At 58.9% G+C, this 17,629-nt stretch overlaps 1 protein-coding gene across 1 annotated transcript; it reads left to right on the forward strand.

Moving 5' to 3' along the window:
- Nucleotides 1–5,145: 5,145 nt before the first annotated feature.
- FOXL3 (forkhead box L3) lies at nt 5,146–6,376 on the forward strand. Its single transcript, XM_077142387.1, has 3 exons — nt 5,146–5,252; nt 5,443–5,611; nt 5,885–6,376. Exons 1-3 carry the CDS (start codon nt 5,146–5,148, stop codon nt 6,374–6,376), a joined length of 768 nt encoding a protein of 255 aa, XP_076998502.1.
- Nucleotides 6,377–17,629: the final 11,253 nt, after the last annotated feature.

Here is a 17,629-nt window from a genome sequence, read left to right on the forward strand (position 1 = left end):
GCAGCAGATTTGAAGAGGAAGAAGAAAGAATAAGCAAACTAGAAAATAAGGCAATCGAATTTGAATGTGCAAAAGAATAAATGTTGAAACAGATAGAAAAATCTATAGAAATGATGGTCAACACAAAGCACACAAATACAAGAATCCTTCTGGGGCACGAGAAAAGAGAGAACAGTAAAGGGCTAGGGAGAGTATTTGGGGGGATAATTGGGAAAACTTCCCAAATCCTATAAAAGACATAAGCATGCAAAGTAAGGAAGCTAACAAACTCCAAATACAATAAATCCAAGTAGACCCACTCCAAGATATATGCCAAATATCTTGACTGCCAAATACTGAAGAGAAGGAGAAAGTCCTGAAGGCATCAAGAGAAAATAGACCTACCACATACAAAGGAAGTCACATCAGACTAAGTTTGGACTACTCAACAGGGAACATGGAAGCAAGAAGGCAGTGGTGCGACATATTTAAGATTCTGAAAGAGAAAAATTGCCAACAAAGAATTCTTTACCCAGTAAAGTTGTCCTTCAAAATAAGGGTGAGTTTAAAATTTTCACAGACACAGAAATGCTAAGAAATTTTGTTAACAAGAGACATGCTGCATCTGCAAGAAATACTAAAAGGAGTTCTATCAGCTGAAAAAAAAAAACAAGAGAGGGAGGTCTGGAGGAGGGCACAGAATTGAAGAGTATTAGTAAGGGATACTTAAGGGGTAGAAAGAGAGAGAGGAAAAGGAATAGATCTGACAAAGCAAAAGATAAGGTGGTTGGATGAAGGACTTTGCTTTTACTGTAATAACTTAGAATGTTAATGGATTAAAACTCCCAATTAAAAGATGCAGACTGGAAGAATGGATTAAAAAATATGATCCATTGTGCTAGGGTGAAGTATTATGCACCCTAGAAAAGCATGATTTAATCCTGATCCAATCTTCTGGGGACAGTCGTTTCTTTTAATCCCAAGTCAACACTGTAGGTCGGAAACTTTTGATTAGATTATCTCCACGGAGATGTGACGCGCCCAATTGTGGGTGTGACCTTTGATTAGATGGAGATGTGACTCCACCCATTCCAGGTGGGTCTTGATTACTTTAAGAGGAAAAAATGTGGAACATCAGAAATGACAGAGCTGACAGAAACTTCAGCGCAGAGCTGACACAGGTCTCAACCCTTGGAGAACAGAGACACGGAGGTTTGGAGATGCTCGGAGCCCAACAGGAAACATTGTCAAGATCTCGTGATAAGAAGTAGCTTCTTAGACCTTATACCCAAAGCACAAGCAATGAAAGAAAAAATAGATAATGGGAACTCCTCAAGTTTAAAACTGTCTGTGCTTCAAAGGACTTTGTCAAATGGGTGAAAAAGCAGCCAACTCAATGGGAGAAAATATTTGGAAACTGTATATCTGATAAAGATTTACTATCCAGTATAAGGTGCATGGGGAAGTGTTTATCTTCATCAGCTATTAGGAAAATGCAGATTAAACCACAGTGAGAGATCACCTCATAAGAATGGCCGTTGTGAACATCGGTGTGCAAATGCCTGTGTCTCTGCTTTCAGATCTTCTGGGTATATACTAAGTAGCGGAATTGTCGGGTTGTAGGGCAACTCGATGTTTAGTTTTCTGAGGAATTGCCAAACTGTCTGTCACAGCAGATGTCCATTGTACTTTCCCACGAGCAGTGAACGTATCCCAGTTTCTCCACATCCTCTCCAACATTTGCTGTTTATTCACAATTGCCAAATGATGGAAACAATCCAAGTATCCATCAACAGATGAGTGGATAAACAAAATGTGTACATACATATGATGGAATATTATGCAGCAGTAAGAAGCAATGAGATCTCGAAGTACATGACAGTACGGATGAGCCTTGAGGACGCAATGCTGAGAAATAAGCCAGACACAAAAGGACAGACACTGTATAATCTTACTAATACGAACCACCTAAGAAGGTTTAACTTAGAGTTTTTAAATGTAGAATATAGGGTACCTAGAGGGAGACAGAAGCTACAGAAAGGGGAGCAGTTACCTAAAATGTAAGATAATGAGGTTTTGTACCTAAGGTACAAAATCTTAGATGTTTGGTAATGGAGAGGGGTGAGGGTCGTTTGTTATTGGGATTGTAAGTAACTGCCCTACTGAAGGTGAATATGATTGAAAGGGGTTGTCTAAAACCATGTGTTATTAACAACATAAATATAAATAATTTCTCACATGAACTACTTCAAATGAAGGACACTGATACAAAGAGTTAATAATAGAGCTCACGGGAGAAATTACCTATTGCATGATTCAGGCTTTATTTAGCAGCAATACCTTACTGGCATCACTCCAAATTCTGGGGGTAAATAATCAGGGGTAGGGGAGAAGGGATTGGCGATATTAGGGGTTTTCTTTTTTGTGTGTGGCTGTGTATACCTATTATTTTTCTCTCTAGAACAGTGAAAATTGTCTAAAATTGAGAGTGAGGACGTGGAAACTAAAACAGGAAATGAGCTCTGGTGATTCAGTATAGCTTAATGTAATACCAAGATACATTCCAGAGTACTTGGACAGACAATTTTAAAAGTATTTGTAAAGTCCTTTGAAGGACTGAAGAAAAAAAAAAACCATTAAACTTCCCCAACCGGGAAATTCCAGATATTCTCTCAAGCACTGGGGACTCCCAATTTAATAAACCAAGCCCTCGATCTTGAGGCTTGCCCTTATGAAAGTTATTTCTGCAATGGTGAAGGTAAGCCTACTTATAAACACCCCCAGAGAACCTCTTTTGTTGCTCAGAAGTGATCTCTTTCTCTTTAAGGCCAAACTCTGCAAATAAACTCACCACCCCACCCTCCATGTGGGAAGTGACTACCAGTTGGTAGGTTTGAGAATGCCTTCTTAACCATAAGAGGGAAAGGAAATGTAAGAAAATAAGGCTTAGAGGCTAAAAGATTTCAAATAGAGTCAAGAGGCTATTCCAGAGGTCACTTTCGGTGAGCTTCAGCCGATATTACAAATTGCCACAGTATGCCCAAGTCCCAAGCAAGAATATTCCTGAAAACGCTAAATAAAACCCTGGGCTCTATCTAAGACTCTATCAAAGTTTTACTTATTAAGTTTATTTTTCAGAAACTTAAAACCTCCAGATTGTTCCTAGGCCAGATAAGTCCTGAAACATAGAGGTGCCAGCCTCTCCCAAAACATTCAGTTGCATTCTCTTATCCCATAATGTCGATACCCTTTTCAACATGAAGAAGTTAGAATGATCATTGCCCAAATATCCCTGAAGACTGAGAGAATGATCCAACTAGAGGAGGGAGTTGTAACTGAGAAGTTAGAGTTTGACAAATGAGGACCACTCCTGACTCACTGTATATGTATTTTTTTTAATTCCTCTTGTATTAGAATAGCCAGAAGGAAATACCTGAAATTGTGGAACAGTAATCCATACTATACTTTGAAATTTGCTCTACGACTATTTATTAAACTGAACTTTGAAATGTATCACTGTTTTGTATATTTGCTGTATTTCACAATAAAAATGTTTTTAAAAAACAAAGAACACAGAGAGGCCCCACGTACCCTTTATGCATTTCTGCCCAATGATGGAATCTTCCAGAACTACAGTAAAAACTCAGGGACCAGACACAGCCAAGCTTTCACCGAGGGGCTACAGCCTGCCATCCCAGCCCACCCCACCTGCCGCCCCTGCGGCCACTGCCCTGTGCCCATGTCCACATTCGGCCATTTCAAGCCAGCCACATCTTCCGGACGGGCTTTTCTCACTCAGGAGTAAGGACTGAGGAGGGCTGCAGCACAAGACAACCGGGTGTGTACGCAGGACAGCGGGGTCTGCCCGCGGGAGGGGCCTGTCACACGCTGACAGGGCTGGCCGTGAGCAAGCACCTCCGCAGCTCTGCGAGGACGGCTCAGGAGCATGCCTGCGGGCCGGAAGTGGCTGCCCTGCTTTACCTTCCCGTGCGACAGCGTCTTTGATGGACAATGAGGACAATTCGAGTGACCGGGTGCGGCCCGGGAGCTGAACAGAGGGGTGGCCGCCCCCATGGAAAACTGGACTGCCTATCTCAGGAAGGGCCCTTCTTCACTGGACTGAGGAGTTCACGTGGAGCTAAAGGTGCCGCTTTGAGACGGGAATTTTCTGGAAGGAACCCTGCCGTCCAAGGTGATGCACAGGCCAGGTCCCCTGAGCTCTGCAGAGGACTCCTGTGCTGCCTCTGGCGGGATGCGCCCTGTGAAACGAGGGCTGCGCCTTAAGAGCCGCCTCCCTTTCTCCTTTTCTTAATTCTAACCTTCTCCTGCTGATGCTGGCCCATTCCCCCAGCCAGGGCTCTGCTGCTGGAAGGGGTGGGGGCGGTGGGGGCTCTGCGATGGATGTCCAGCAGCACCGGCAGCTCCATCCCAGGCGGCAGGAGGCTCTGGGCGCATTTCCGGGCAGTGTGGGTCAGTGGGCGGGGCCCATGGGGCATGGGTGGAACTATTGGCCACCCTCTGATCCTGCCCCTGGCGTGGAGGCACCTCTGGGTCCTCTGGTCTGGACGTTGACCGCCCACCCCCACTTTGGACGGAAAGAGGCGGCGCCCGCGGCTGCTGGTTCAGCTCTCACCAGGACTCAGAGCCCGCGTGTCCACGCGGGGTGCCCGGACGCCCAGAGGAACCCTCCAAGTCTCAAGGCGCGTCCAGGGCGCACAAGACCAGGTCGTTCCGCGGAGGCACCTGCCGGGGCCGGCCACCCCCACTCCGACTCCTGGGACCTACGGAACCAGCCCTGCCCCGAACCTGGGGTCGGCCCAGGAGCGCAGCGAGGAGCGCGGTGGCGTGGACCCGGGCGGCGGGGGGGCCGCACACCCGTCGGACCACCCAGCGCGCCCCTCCTCCTCTCGCCCGTAGAGGGTCACCGAGCTCCGCCGCTCCCCCTGGCTCCGCTTAGGCGGGTGGCTGGGGCCTCCCCCGCGTCGGGATTGGATACCGGAGAACGGGGTGGGGGGCGGGGACCCTCGAAACCCGGGTACTCGGCTCCCGCGGAGAGCAGCCCGCAGTGCAGGCGCGCCGGCCGGCGGCTGGAGGACCGACCTCTGAAAAAGGCCGGCGGGCGGCGCGGAGGAGGCGGCGGCTGCGGTGTGGGCCGGTGCGGGCAGGATGTTCGACACCTCGCAGTATCCTTACAATTGCTTCAACTACGACGCCGACGGTTACCCGGCGGGCAGCTCGGACGAGGAGCAGCGGCTCACAAGGCCCGCGTACAGGTGAGTCCACCTCGTGGGGCTGGGCTGCGGGGCCGGGGGACCTGCCTGCGGCGGAGGAAGGGGAGGGCTCAGAGACGGGAGGGGAAGACGAGGGGACCCACGTGCCGGGGAGGCCGGTTCGGGGTCCGGGCGGACGCGGGACGCTGCGCTCCAGGCTCCTTTCTTGCCCCGGGACGGCCCTCGCCCGCAGCTACATCGCGCTCATCGCCATGGCCATCCAGCAGAGCCCCGCAGGCAGGGTGACGCTGGCGGGTATCTACGACTTCATCATGCGCAAGTTCCCCTATTACCGCGCCAACCAGCGCGCCTGGCAGAACTCCATCCGCCACAACCTGTCCCTCAACAGCTGCTTCGTCAAGGTGAGCCCGGTCCGCGTCCTCTGCGCCCCCGCCCCGCCCCCAGGCTCCAGAGTCTCCCGGCCAGGTGCCCGAGCCTCCCCGAGGACAGCGGGGGCGGGGGCGGGGCGCCAGCGGCAGCGGCGGGGACGCTCCTTTTAAGGGGCTGCCCCCCACCCCGCAGCAGCCGCCGACGGCGCGCACCACTTGGCCACTGCGCCCCGCGCTGAGGGCGGCGGGAGGGGGCAGCAGGGCGCCCGCGCTAAGCCCGGCGGGCGCCCCTCTCGCACGGCGCAGGTGCCCCGGGCCGAGGGCCAGGACAAGGGCAAGGGCAACTACTGGACGTTCGCGGGCGGCTGCGACTCGCTGCTGGACCTATTCGAGAATGGCAATTACCGGCGCCGGCGGCGGCGTGGCCCCCAGCGCGAGGAGGGGGCCAGGGGCGTGCGCTCGCAGGACACCCGGGGGCCCCGGGGCCCACCCGAGGTTCCCCGCACACAGGGGTCCCCCGCCCCCGCCCTCGCCCGCGGCCCCCCAGGCCCGGCCCGCGAGGAGGACCCACGCGGAGACGTCAAGTTCAGCATCGAGTACATCCTCTCCTGCCCCCACCCCTCCCGGGGCTCTGGCTTCCCCGCCCCGCCCGGGAGGGCCACTGCCACGGGCTGGAGCCCTGGCCAAGGACCGTGTGAGAAGGGGGGGGAGCTGTGTGAGCCCTGGGGGGCCCCCGTGGAGGCAGTCCGGGGGTTGGCACCCCTCACCCCTTGGAGGGCCATTTCAACCCTGCCGTGAGGCAAGTCGGCCAGGCACCTGCTCCACAGCCCTCACTTGACCCTGGGGGTGGGGGTTACAAGGTGAATTCCCGGGAGATACTCTGTGACCCTGCGGCTTTGTCCATTTGGGAAAAAAGTTCCTGCAGGAAAACCCAACTGGGCTCCAGTTTTATTTGCGGGTTTGCTGGGGAACCCTGCCCTGAGGACATGGGTTTGGGCCTGGGGTCCCGTGTCCCATCCCCTTAGGGTCAAGGTAATGTTTCCTTCCCGGATGGTCTGAGAATTTGCTTCATCAAAGCTGCTGTCCCCGAGCCAAAGGTGCCGCACGTGGGCGGAGACGCTCGCTGGCCCACGTCCTCCCTGCAGTAGAGGGTAACAATAACTGATTGCAAACACGGAGGTGAAGGTGGGCGCCTCTTGGTACCGCGGATGTCACGCAAGGCCTCTGCGTGTGGCCCTCGCTATGGACGATGGGACGAGAAGTGGCTGATACCTCCGGTGTTGTTGGAGGGGTACCCTGATGAGTGTTCTTGCACTTTTATTCATGCAGGGGAGAGAGGAGGAACGAGAGGCAGGAGGGAGGGAGGGAGAGGCCCCAACTGTGGGGGAAAGTCTACCTTGTCCCTCCCCTGAGTAGGGGAGAGCCCCTCTTAGGTCAGGTCCCACCCAGCAGTTTTCCCACAACAGCTGATAAAATCCCTGCCACCCTCTGTGTGCAGCGAAGGGCAGGTGTGGTCACAGACCCGGAGGTGGACACTGCCCTCCATCTGGGATGTATATGACTTAATTACTGTGGAGAGACAGGCATGTTAAAAACACATGGTGACATTATGTGACCAGGCTTTTCATTTTTCACCAGCCCGTATTTGCAGAGTTAATGGCTTTCTGTGAGTTAATTTGAGCATTAGTGTGGATCATGCCTCAGCGGATCGTGGAAACAGCAGCACCCCCAGCGGGGCTGGCTGTCTCGAGTGGGGTTTCTATCTAGCCCTGCTTTACTGGACTCTCCACGTTGGGGCTGGGTGAGCAGGCCGAGGGGTCATCACAGCGTAAAGAGAAAGTTAGAGCAGACCTTTGCTGTTAGACAAGGGGAGAACGCTGTCCCAGGTGCTGGGTGCTGTCCTTTGCACCCAGCCTCTCAGGCTGCCCTCCAGCCCAGCAGGGGAGGGAGCCCACCCAATCCTTTCCAGAAAGTGGATCTGAGGCCGGTGGAGTAGACAAGTGGACAGCACCTCTCCTTTGCAAACGCAGGCTGCTGGCATGCTGGGATGTTTTGCTGGCGAAGCACCAGATTTGGGGCACCAGCTGCCAGGCTGAGTGCCCTGCTGCTTGACGGGCAGGGTGTCCATGGGGGACTGGCCATCTTGCCCACTCTGGGCCGTGGGCCTGCAGCCCAGTCGACCCCGAGCCACTCCCCAGAGCTAAGATTCTTCCCAGGGCGTGGCCCGCTGTGCCTACTCCCTGCATTTTTATCCCAGTGCCGGCTGGGAAGCACCGCCTGAAATGATGAGTCAGATGTCAGCTCGGTGGGGGCTCAGCAGCCTGCGCTCGGCACAGCACACAGCGCAGCGAGTTCTGAAGGCCTGTTTTTCCGCTACCAACCGAGCAAATAAAATTTGCATTTTATCTTTGGGTTCCTGCTCAATCCCTGCATTTTGTTCTGGTGAGAGAAGCCTGATTGGAACAGAAAAATGCTTTGCCCTAAGCAGGGCCGTCTTTGGAGGCCCTGGCCTTGGGTGGAGGGAAGGCCGTGGACGAAGACGAGGACGAGGTTTGCCCAGGACGTGTCCCCTCTGCCCACACGCCCAGGCCCGGCCCCCGAGCCCAGCGCCCAGCTGGGAGGGGGTGGCGCCAGGTGAAATTTGTGTACAACGAGGTGGAACATTTGTTTTGCAAAGGATATCAATCATGTTTTTAAAAGCGCAGGGACATTTTCAATTTGCCCAGCACGCGCCATCGCAGCGCTTGGAGTGAGTGGCATTTAATACACAACAGCACGGCAGGGCGAGGCTGCCTGACCTACTCAAATGTCGCAGGCACCCGGACCTGCCCAGCGCAATTATGATTAAGTACTTTAAGCCTCTCTTGCAAATCGCTGATTGGTCGCCCGCGTGTTGTTGCTCCGAGGGAGGCTGCGCTGGTGAGCGCGCTGGGAGAGGCCTGGGGGCCGGAGCCAGGCCGAGGGCCACCTGCCCGTCCAGGCCTCCGTGTGGAGAGGAAGGATCTGGTGGGCTGCAGGCTGTTCCTGGGGGTCCCTCCTGCCTGCTCTTTCCTGAGACCCTGCCTCAGTGGGCAGCTGACCGCCTCACGCTTCCCCTTCGCACCCCTCTCCTGGCAGCTGCCCGCTGCTTGGGGCCTCCCCCCCGGGGCGGCCGAGGGAAGGGGCCTCATCCCTCCTGGGACCCGCGGTTTCACCCAACACCGCGGCAGGGCCCAGGCTCGGTGCTGGGGAGGCTGAGGCCTTCTCAGGTGCCGCGGCCCCCGTGGGGGCAGAGGAGTGTGGTGGGGGCAGGGCATCCTCAGGCCCGCCGGGGAGGAAAGAGCCCTGGAAGCAGTGGGGCCGGCCTGAGCGGGGTGAGGGTGAGGCGGGGGGTGGGGGGACGAGGGGGGTGTTGGGGTAGGGCAGTGGAGAGGGCAGTGTGGGGTGGGGATGGGGTGGGGGGTGGCGCTGCCCTGGTCCCCGGGCAGCCTCCGAGGAGCCTCCCTGGTTCTGCCTGGATTGTCCCTGCAGTGCCTGGTGACCTGCAGACTGAGGCCTCCTGGGTCCTGGGCTGTCCTGCAGGGACAATGGTGACCCCAGCCACTGGCCTCCTGCCCCGTGCCCACAAGGCTGGCCTGGGGGTGAGCCCAATGCGAGCAGTGTGCAGAGGGAGGCGGTCTTCAGAGACCCCCTGCAGGGCAGCCCTCCTGGGGTGGCAGCTGTGCCCAGGGGGCAGTGGTCTTGGCCTGTGTGGTAACACCTGCACTGCCCCTCAAGCCAGGCCTCCCGGGGGTGCACACTCCCCTGTTCAGGCCGTCTCCCCACTCGAGCCTGGGGTTCCTCACCTCTCATTTGGGGGCACCTGGGCCTGGGCTGAGCTTGGCCTGAGTCTGGGCTGCTGGGGCTGGACAGGCTGCTGAACAGGAGACAGTGGGACCTCAGCCCTCATGACTCTTGTGGAGGGACAAGTGTGGCTGCAGGGTGGGGCCAGGGTCTCCCCTACACCCCAGGCCTCCTGGGGGCCAAACCTGGACCTCTGCCCCCCACCTCCACCCCCTGAGCTCAGCACCCAGGAGGGACGCAGAAGCCCCTGCTGCAAAGTGAAGGCACTTGCTCCCCTCACCCTGTCTGCAGCCATGGACGCAGGAGAGGCCCAGGAAGCCAGCACCCCCTCCCCTGCGCTCCCCGAACGTCCCCTCCTCTGCACCCCCTCCTCAATGCCCCCTCCCCTGCACCCCCTTCTCAATGCCCCTTCAATGCCCCTCCCCTGCACCCCCTTCTCTGCGCCCCCTCCCCAACGTCCCCTCCCCTGCACCCTCTTCTGAATGCTCACTCCCCTGCACCCCTTCCCTGCACCCCCTCAACTGCCCTTCCCCTGCGCCCCCTCAATGTCCTCTCCCTAACACCCCCTCCCCAGCACCCCCTCCCAAGCACCCCCTCCCGTGCACCCTTCCTCAACGCCCCCTCCCCTGCGCCCCGGCAGTGATCACTAAATGTGCCTTGCCTATTACCTGTGATTTGAGTGCTATTCAGCCAAATTAACAATCCATAAACATTTGCAAAATTACATGTTTCCATCCTGTTAGAAATTCCATGTGGATCTGGCCCATCTTGTGCTGATTCCGGGAACCTGTCGCCAGGTCTGGGGAGGATGCCATGTGCATCCCGCATGCACTTGCACCGGCTTCAGGAGATGTCAGGCCCTGTTCCAGACTCAGCTGAGACGCTGGATTCACCACAGAGGTCCCGCAGCCGTTTTAGAAAGAGGGGAACTGAGTGGGAGCACCTGCCAGTCCTCTGGATTCCTTCTGCCCGGGTCCACGGTCGGCCGGCAGCACCCACGCCCCGCAGACCGGCCCACGGTCGGCCGGCAGCACCCACGCCCCGCAGACCGGCCCATGGTCGGCCGGCAGCACCCACCCCCCGCAGACGGGTCCACGGTCGGCCGGCAGCACCCACCCCCCGCAGACGGGCCCACGGTCGGCCGGCAGCACCCTCGCCCCGCAGACGGGTCCACGGTCGGCCGGCAGCACCCACCCCCCGCAGACGGGCCCACGGTCGGCCGGCAGCACCCTCGCCCCGCAGACGGGTCCACGGTCGGCCGGCAGCAGCCACCCCCCGCAGACGGGCCCACGGTCGGCTGGCAGCACCCTCGCCCCGCAGACCGGCTCGGGGCCCTCAGGGAGGCGCCAGCCCCTGCGACACAACCAGACCTCCAGCAGGTGCCCTTTCTTTTCATCCATTTCTAATTGTCACGCAGGGTTGCCTCGCGCTCCAGACTCACTGAGCTGGGCTCGACGGCGGGCGTGGGAGAGGAGCTCAGCTTGCACGAGACCCCACACTGTTTGCTCCTGAGCCGGGAGAGTTTGACCTGCTGTCTCTTAACACCTTCTCCAGATGGGCTCGGCCCCGCAGGTGAGGGGCCCCTGCCTTCCCTGTGCGGTGAGCCCCTGCATCCGCGTCCTGGAGCCAGCAGTGGCGGAGCGAGGCGGGAGCGCAGCACGCTCCAGCCAACAGAAGCAGCATGGAGGACACGCTGAGCTCCGGGGCTCTGGCCGCCGGCCGCAGGTACTGGGGACAGGTCGGGGACAGGCGGATGCGGGGTAGGGACGTGAGCCAGAGGAAGAAGGCAGAGTGGGGCCGGGCAGGGGCACGGGTGGGAGAGGATTTGAGGCCCAGGGCACCTGCTGGGGGGGGTGCCGGGGAAAGTTCCACAGGAGCTCCAGGAAAAGCCACTTTGTCTCTACCTCCTGTGAAGGTGCATCGAGACAACAGAGCTGGAGCAGCCCTGTGGGGGACCCTGTGGCGGGAGTCTGCCCTAAGCCCCCCAGGCACAAGAGGCCTTAGCTGGAAACTCCTTCCTCGGGGATGCCCACAGCACACCCAACCTTTTCCACCTGGCAGTGGCTGTTCAGTGTTGACAGACCTTGCAGGACCGACTACGTGTGACGGTTGGAGACACACCTGCCCGGACAGGTTTCTGTCTGGTGTTCTTCTCTCCTCTCCTGCCTCCGTCTGTGCAGATGGAGCTGCCCTTGTCCTGGGTTGCACGTGGGAGCGGACCAGGAGGAGAGGGGATGTGAGTCGGACAGCAGGGCTGCCGTGGCTCCCAGGAGCAAGGGGAGAGGGGCCCATGGGGGCTGGGCTGCGGAGGGTTTGTGGAACAGCCAGGTGCTGGGAAGGTTCTCTTTGGGGCGTAGAAGCACCCAGAAGAGATGATCAGATTTGCGTTTCAGAGGCTGGAACTAGCATGCAGGAGGGGATGCTCACTGGGGAAACAGGTGGACATGGGGGCCACTGGCACGTCCAGGCCAGACATGGCTGTGCCCAGCACAGAGTGGGGCTGGCCCAGCATGAGGCTGATGGGGAAAGGCTGGTCCAGGCCTGCGTGGGGCAAAGCAGGGCAGGGGCTGGGAAGTTGAGGGGCTCCCAGCTGTGGCCCCCACAGGGGTCCGCGGGGGGGTAGGTGAGGCCTGGCAGGCACCCACTTCCCAAGGGAGTGAGGACAGGGTGGGGGGCTCTGGGTGAAAGCATGCCAGGGGCCTGGCATGGAGGCCAGGGGGCAGGGGCTTACCCTGAGGCTGGGGGGCTGGCACAGGTGCCCGGGGTCCGAGCTTCAAGAAGGCACTTGGCACCACGGCTGGCCGGCACGTGCACAGGGCAGGCTGCCCCGAACCTGGTGGCATGAAACAACCGCTTTTTATGTCTCAGCTGCTGAGGACAGGAGCCAACTGTGCGGGCCTCTCCCTCCCCTGTCGGCGGTCTCCAGCCAGTGCTGCCCCGGGGGCCTCTCTCATGGCCCTCGGCCTTGGCCAGCTTGGTCTCCGCAAGGCGCTGGCTGCCTCCCCCAAGGACGCCGCTCTGGGCAGGGGTCACAACCCTATGTGGTTGCACCTCAGAGATCAGAGGGTAACCCTGCCGTGCAGTTGCTTGGAAAGGTCACAGCCTCGGGCAGATCGGGGGGCAGAGACGCCTGTTTCCCAGCAGCGTGGCTCCCCGGAAAGCTTGTGGTCTTCTTGGTGCCATGAAAATCCGTTTGGCTTTCAAGGCGCGCCGCCAGGGGTGCTCCTCCGCCAGGCTCCCCACACCCCAACGTGGCAGCAGTTAGACCCCTCAGCTTCTCCCCACATCTCAGAGGAGGAAACTGAGGCTCAGAGAAGATGTGGCTCGCCAGGGCTGCGTGGCTCCCGGTAGTGGGAAATTTAGGGTTTGCCGGTCACGGCCTCCCTGCCCGCAGCTTCCTCCAGGGCACGGTGGCCACAGACTGAGCAGACACTGACCCAGTCCCCCCCTCGGAGACCCCTGCACGTCCTGATTGGGGCCTGGAGTAGGCTGGCACAAAGCAGGTGGTGTCCAGACAGACACTGGACGCTCACGAAGCCTGCAGAGCAGGCACCTCTGGGAGTCCAGCCACCCCCAACACAAAGACAAGGGAGCTACACATGTCTGGGGGTTTTGAAAACCTGAAACAATCTTTTCCCACTGTTTTTCTGTTTAGATTGACTGACGTGGCGAGACCTGGGCCTGAAAAACTCTGCCTGACATCCCACTGGTCGGCCCAGGGAAAGCTTCCAGAACCTCCCGCGGCAGCTCCGGCCCCGTGCGCGGGTCTACAGAAGAGACGGCGGGGCCTGGAGGGGGTGGGCTTGGGGGGCTTCCGTGACCCCCTGCCCACCATCTACTTCTCTGGCTCAGGTGCTGCCTCTTTTCAGGGTCCCGAGAGGGCAGCAGTTGAGCAAGGGGGGGCCCGGCCGTGCTTTCTGGGTTCCCTCGGGGGCAGGGGCCGCCGGCCCGGCCAGCTCCATGTTGGACCATGTGACCCCATCCGTCTCCATTGCTCTCGCTGCCCTTTGCAAATCCGTCTCCTGGGGTCTCCCCTGCCATGCTGGGGCCCAGGGAGCTTCTTTCTGGAGGGAGGGCCGTCCCCAGGAGCCTCTCCTGTAGTGGGCAGCTCCGAGTCACCTCTTAAAAAATGACCATTTTGTGCGAGTGCTTCTGATCAGACGTCTGTCGGGTCTGCCGGCCCAACACCTTGTTTCCCTGTGGGTTGCTACGGCTGCCTGCCCACCCTGCCCCATCTGCCCCCACCTGCCCCCACCTGCCTGCACCGTGGGCACAGATCACTAACCTCACCCACCAGAGCACTGGGGCTTCGGCCGCGGCTCCAGGAAGGGCTTCCTGTGGGCGGGAGGCTATGTGTGGCCTCGTCACCTCCACTCAGGCTCGCCCATGAGAGAGGGGGCACGCAGCAGGGAGCAGAGCTCTCGTCAGCATGAGGCAGCACCCAGATCCAGCCATGCCTGAAGCTCGTCTTCTCAGTTTCCATGCCAACAGAATTCTGCTGGGTTTGAGGCCGTTTGACTTGAGATTCTGATACTTCTAACTGAAGGAGTTCTTAAGTACTCATAAATGTTTCAATATTTGCTTAACAATGGAGGGTGTGAAATGTTTTCACCAAAAATGTGTATCTCTAAGGGTAGAATTATGACTGGCGATACAGTTGCTCTGTCAGCCCAGGGCCTCACCAGTGGCGGCCTGAGACCTGGTGCAGATGCCAACTCTCGCAGGCTCCGAACTGCCGCAGCCAAAGGGCCTGGAGTCCACTTTATAATACACTTCTGGCACACACAGAGTTTGGGACCCATGGCCCTGGGTCATCTGCTGCTGGGGGAGCTTGCAAGGGCGCATAGCTGTGTGTGTGTGTGTGTGAGTGGAGGTTGCCATGTGTGTGTTTTTGCACATGTGAGTGGAGTTTGCTGTGTGTGCATGTGCGTGTGTAAGGGGAGGTTGCCCTGTGTGTATGCATGTGACTGGAGGTTGCCATGCGTGTGTGTGCATATGTGGATGGAGGTTGCCGTGTGTGCATTTTTGTGTGTGTGCAGGTCTCTGTGCACACATGAAGGCGGACCTTGGCATGTACCACTTCCCCAGGCCAGTGGCTGTGGGAGGCGGGAGGCAAGTGTGTACCCATGACTGTGGAGTCCCTGTGCATGTACCCTCTCTGCAGCACACTCACACAGACCTCTGGATCCGGCTGCCCCGCACACACTGTTCACGCTAGCACAAACATGGTAGCCCCTGGCTGACATTTTCAACGCCTTTTGTGCTGAGCAGTGAGTGTGCAGTGGTGCAGTCTGTGGGCTCCCAGGAAAGTCTGCTCGGGGCCTGTCTGCCCAGCTGTGGTCCCCGCTCGGTGTGTGCACTTGTGTCAGGGCCGTGAGGGGACTGGCATGGACGGGCGTCCTGGGCCGGGAACCAGGCACGCGTGGAGCTGACAAGGCAATCGGCCTTGCCAGGCGGGATGGGAAGGCTGGTGCATAAATCAAAGGGAAATGTCAGGTGCCTCTGAAGCTGACTGAGATCTAATTTGATGTGAGTGTGTAGCCAGGCACTCATGCTCACAGAGCTGCAGCAGGTCGCAGAGGAAATTCTATCATTTGGTTTATTTGCCCATAGTCACGTCAAGATGGATCCAGCCCGGCCTCCTGGCACAGGCCGCCAGGGCCCCAGAGCTTTTCAGATGCCCCAGAGCGAGCACCCGTCCCGGGCAGCCCTGGGCAAAGGCTGGACCCCTCCATCCCCCTGGGGAAGCCCCTGGCTCTGCAGGGAACCTGACGCCCGCCTGGCCGAGACCCCCTGCAGCCTGAGTTCCTGACCTGCCCAGGTCCCTGACCCTCAACAATGAAAGGACAACTAGTCAAAAATGGGCAAAGTCCGAAAGATGTTTTTCCAGAGAAGATGTTCGAATGGCAATAAGCTTAAGAAAAGATGCTCAGCACCGCCAGTCATTAAAGCAATCCAAACCGCGAGAGCCCACGTCACGCCCAGGATGAGAATGACGGTGTGGACACCACAAGTGTCGGTGACAAGGAGGGCAGGGCCTCGCGCACTGCTGGGAGAAATCAGAAACGTGCAGCTGCCGGGGGACCGGTTCGGGGGCCCTCAGGGGGACCCAGAGAATTTGTTCACACAAAACGTGAGTGTGCGTGTCCATTCACCATCGCCAAGAAGCGGAAACGACCCAAATGTCCAGGCAGACACCTGGGGAGCCGCCGCACAGCAGCACATGGCTTGGGGATGGAAGGAATGACGACCCCTGGCTCCCGCCCAGGTGAGCCAGGCCCGCGGCCCTGCGGAGTGCAGGGAGCGTGGTGCCTTCACGCGATGCGCCCAGAGCAGGCACCCGCAGCGAGGTGGGCAGGTGCCCTCCAGGGAGGAGGCGGGGCTGCCCCAGGGTCGGGGCCTTCTGGGTGATGGACGCGCCCTGGGCTCACGTGATGCTGTGACTGTGTTAGGAACCGCTGAACTGTGCACCTAAAACGAGTGAGTTCATGTCGGGTGAAGTATACCTTAATTTTTAAAAACTGCAAAATCCGTACACTCCACACACACACACACACACACACACACACACACACACAGACATCCGACCTACAACCACACGTGGGCACGTCAGGGTGTGGCCCCTGGGAGCCCGTCTCCTGTGCCTGGAGCGAGGCCGGCGCCCAGTGAGGTGGCGTGAAGTGCCGTGGGAAGGAGGCCGCGCAGGCCATGTAGCAAAGTATCCACACGGGCCTGTGAGAACCCATCCCCGGCCCGTGCACTTATATAATACGTGTCTTATAAAGTGGACTCCAGGCCCTTTGGCTGCGGCAGTTCGGAGCCTGCGAGAGTTGGCATCTGCACCAGGTCTCAGGCCACCACTGGTGAGGCCCTGGGCTGACAGAGCAACTGTATCGCCAGTCATAATTCTACCCTTAGAATTATGCGCCTGCGGGAGCCCTCGCTTTCACCGCGTGAGCCCAGCCACTTAGGACAGCCTGCCCCCTCCCGTCGTCCTCCATGGCCCCCCGCGGCCCTGTCCTGGCTTCCCCCGCCCTCCTCCTCTGGTCGCCCCACTAAGCGCCTTCCAGCCCCAGCATGTCCACAGCACCCTGCCGGGCCCTCGCCTCGGAGACGCCACCTCCTCCAGGGGGCCTCCCGGACTACACCAACAAGCCCCACACAACACCCTGTCTTCTCACTTTGCTCTCTTTTTAATCCCATTTGGCTTGATGGAAAATAGTTACATTGTGCTTTACGAAGTTGTGGGCACTAATTACAGGTTTCTTTTTGTCAGGTGGCTCCACCGTGGCTGATCGCTCCTCCCAGGAAGCCGACCACAGCCTCGGGGCCTCAGTTTCCCCAACTGTAAAATGAGGGGGTGGCTCCTCGGCTCACGCGCCCTTCCTGGCCCCTCCCGCACCACGGGTCGCAATGCACTTTGCAGAGACCCTCGCCACCTCTGTGACTGGAGCCCCAAGCAGAAGCCCGGCGGACCGTGCGCGTGGGCAGCTTCTCCTTCAGCCCCAGGGCTCCACATCTGACTCCTGCCCGCGGCCTCAGGCGCGGAAAAGCGCAGCGTGCTCCGCTGGCTCCGTCCCACCATCTTCCAGGTGTGCGCGCACCTGCTCCGCTCTCAGGTGAGACGAGAGGCCTCCCGGCTGTGCGCCACCAGGTGGCAGCAGAGCGTCAGGGACCGACCGGTGCGGGCGCGGACCGCCCCGCCCACCCCCGGCCCCGCCCCGCAGACTGCAGGCTCTCGGCCTCTGGTCCCGCTGCCGGGGCTCGCTTAGCACCGGTCACCCATGTTCTCACTCCTTGTTACCCCAAACCCCGTGTTTCAGAGCAAGGGACAGACTCAGCCGCTCAGGCCTCTTGCCCAGGGGGTGCAGGCCGAGAACGGGGCAGGGGAGTCCTGGGACCTCCGGAGCTGGGGCCATCGAGCCCCTGCCTGGCGGGCACACCCGGTGGGGATCCTGCCGGCCAAGCCGACCACTGTGAGGTGGGGCCGCGGGGCTCGGGTCTGAGCCGCCCTCACACCGGGTCCCGGCCCAGCCGAGCCTGCCCTCAGGCCCCCCTCGCCCCCTCACCCACACCCCCTTCCAGGGCCCTGAACTTGGTTGCTGGATTCATGTCCTGTCTGGCTGGGGAGGGGTCTTGTCCTCAGACCCCAGGGCAGGGCTTGTGGGCTGCAGGCAGGAGGGGAGGGGAGGGAGCCGGCCTGGTAGATTCATGCTGCTCCGTGTGAGG

This window comes from Tamandua tetradactyla, chromosome 23, assembly GCF_023851605.1.
Source record: "Tamandua tetradactyla isolate mTamTet1 chromosome 23, mTamTet1.pri, whole genome shotgun sequence".
In the NCBI taxonomy this organism is placed as follows: Eukaryota; Metazoa; Chordata; class Mammalia; order Pilosa; family Myrmecophagidae; genus Tamandua; species Tamandua tetradactyla.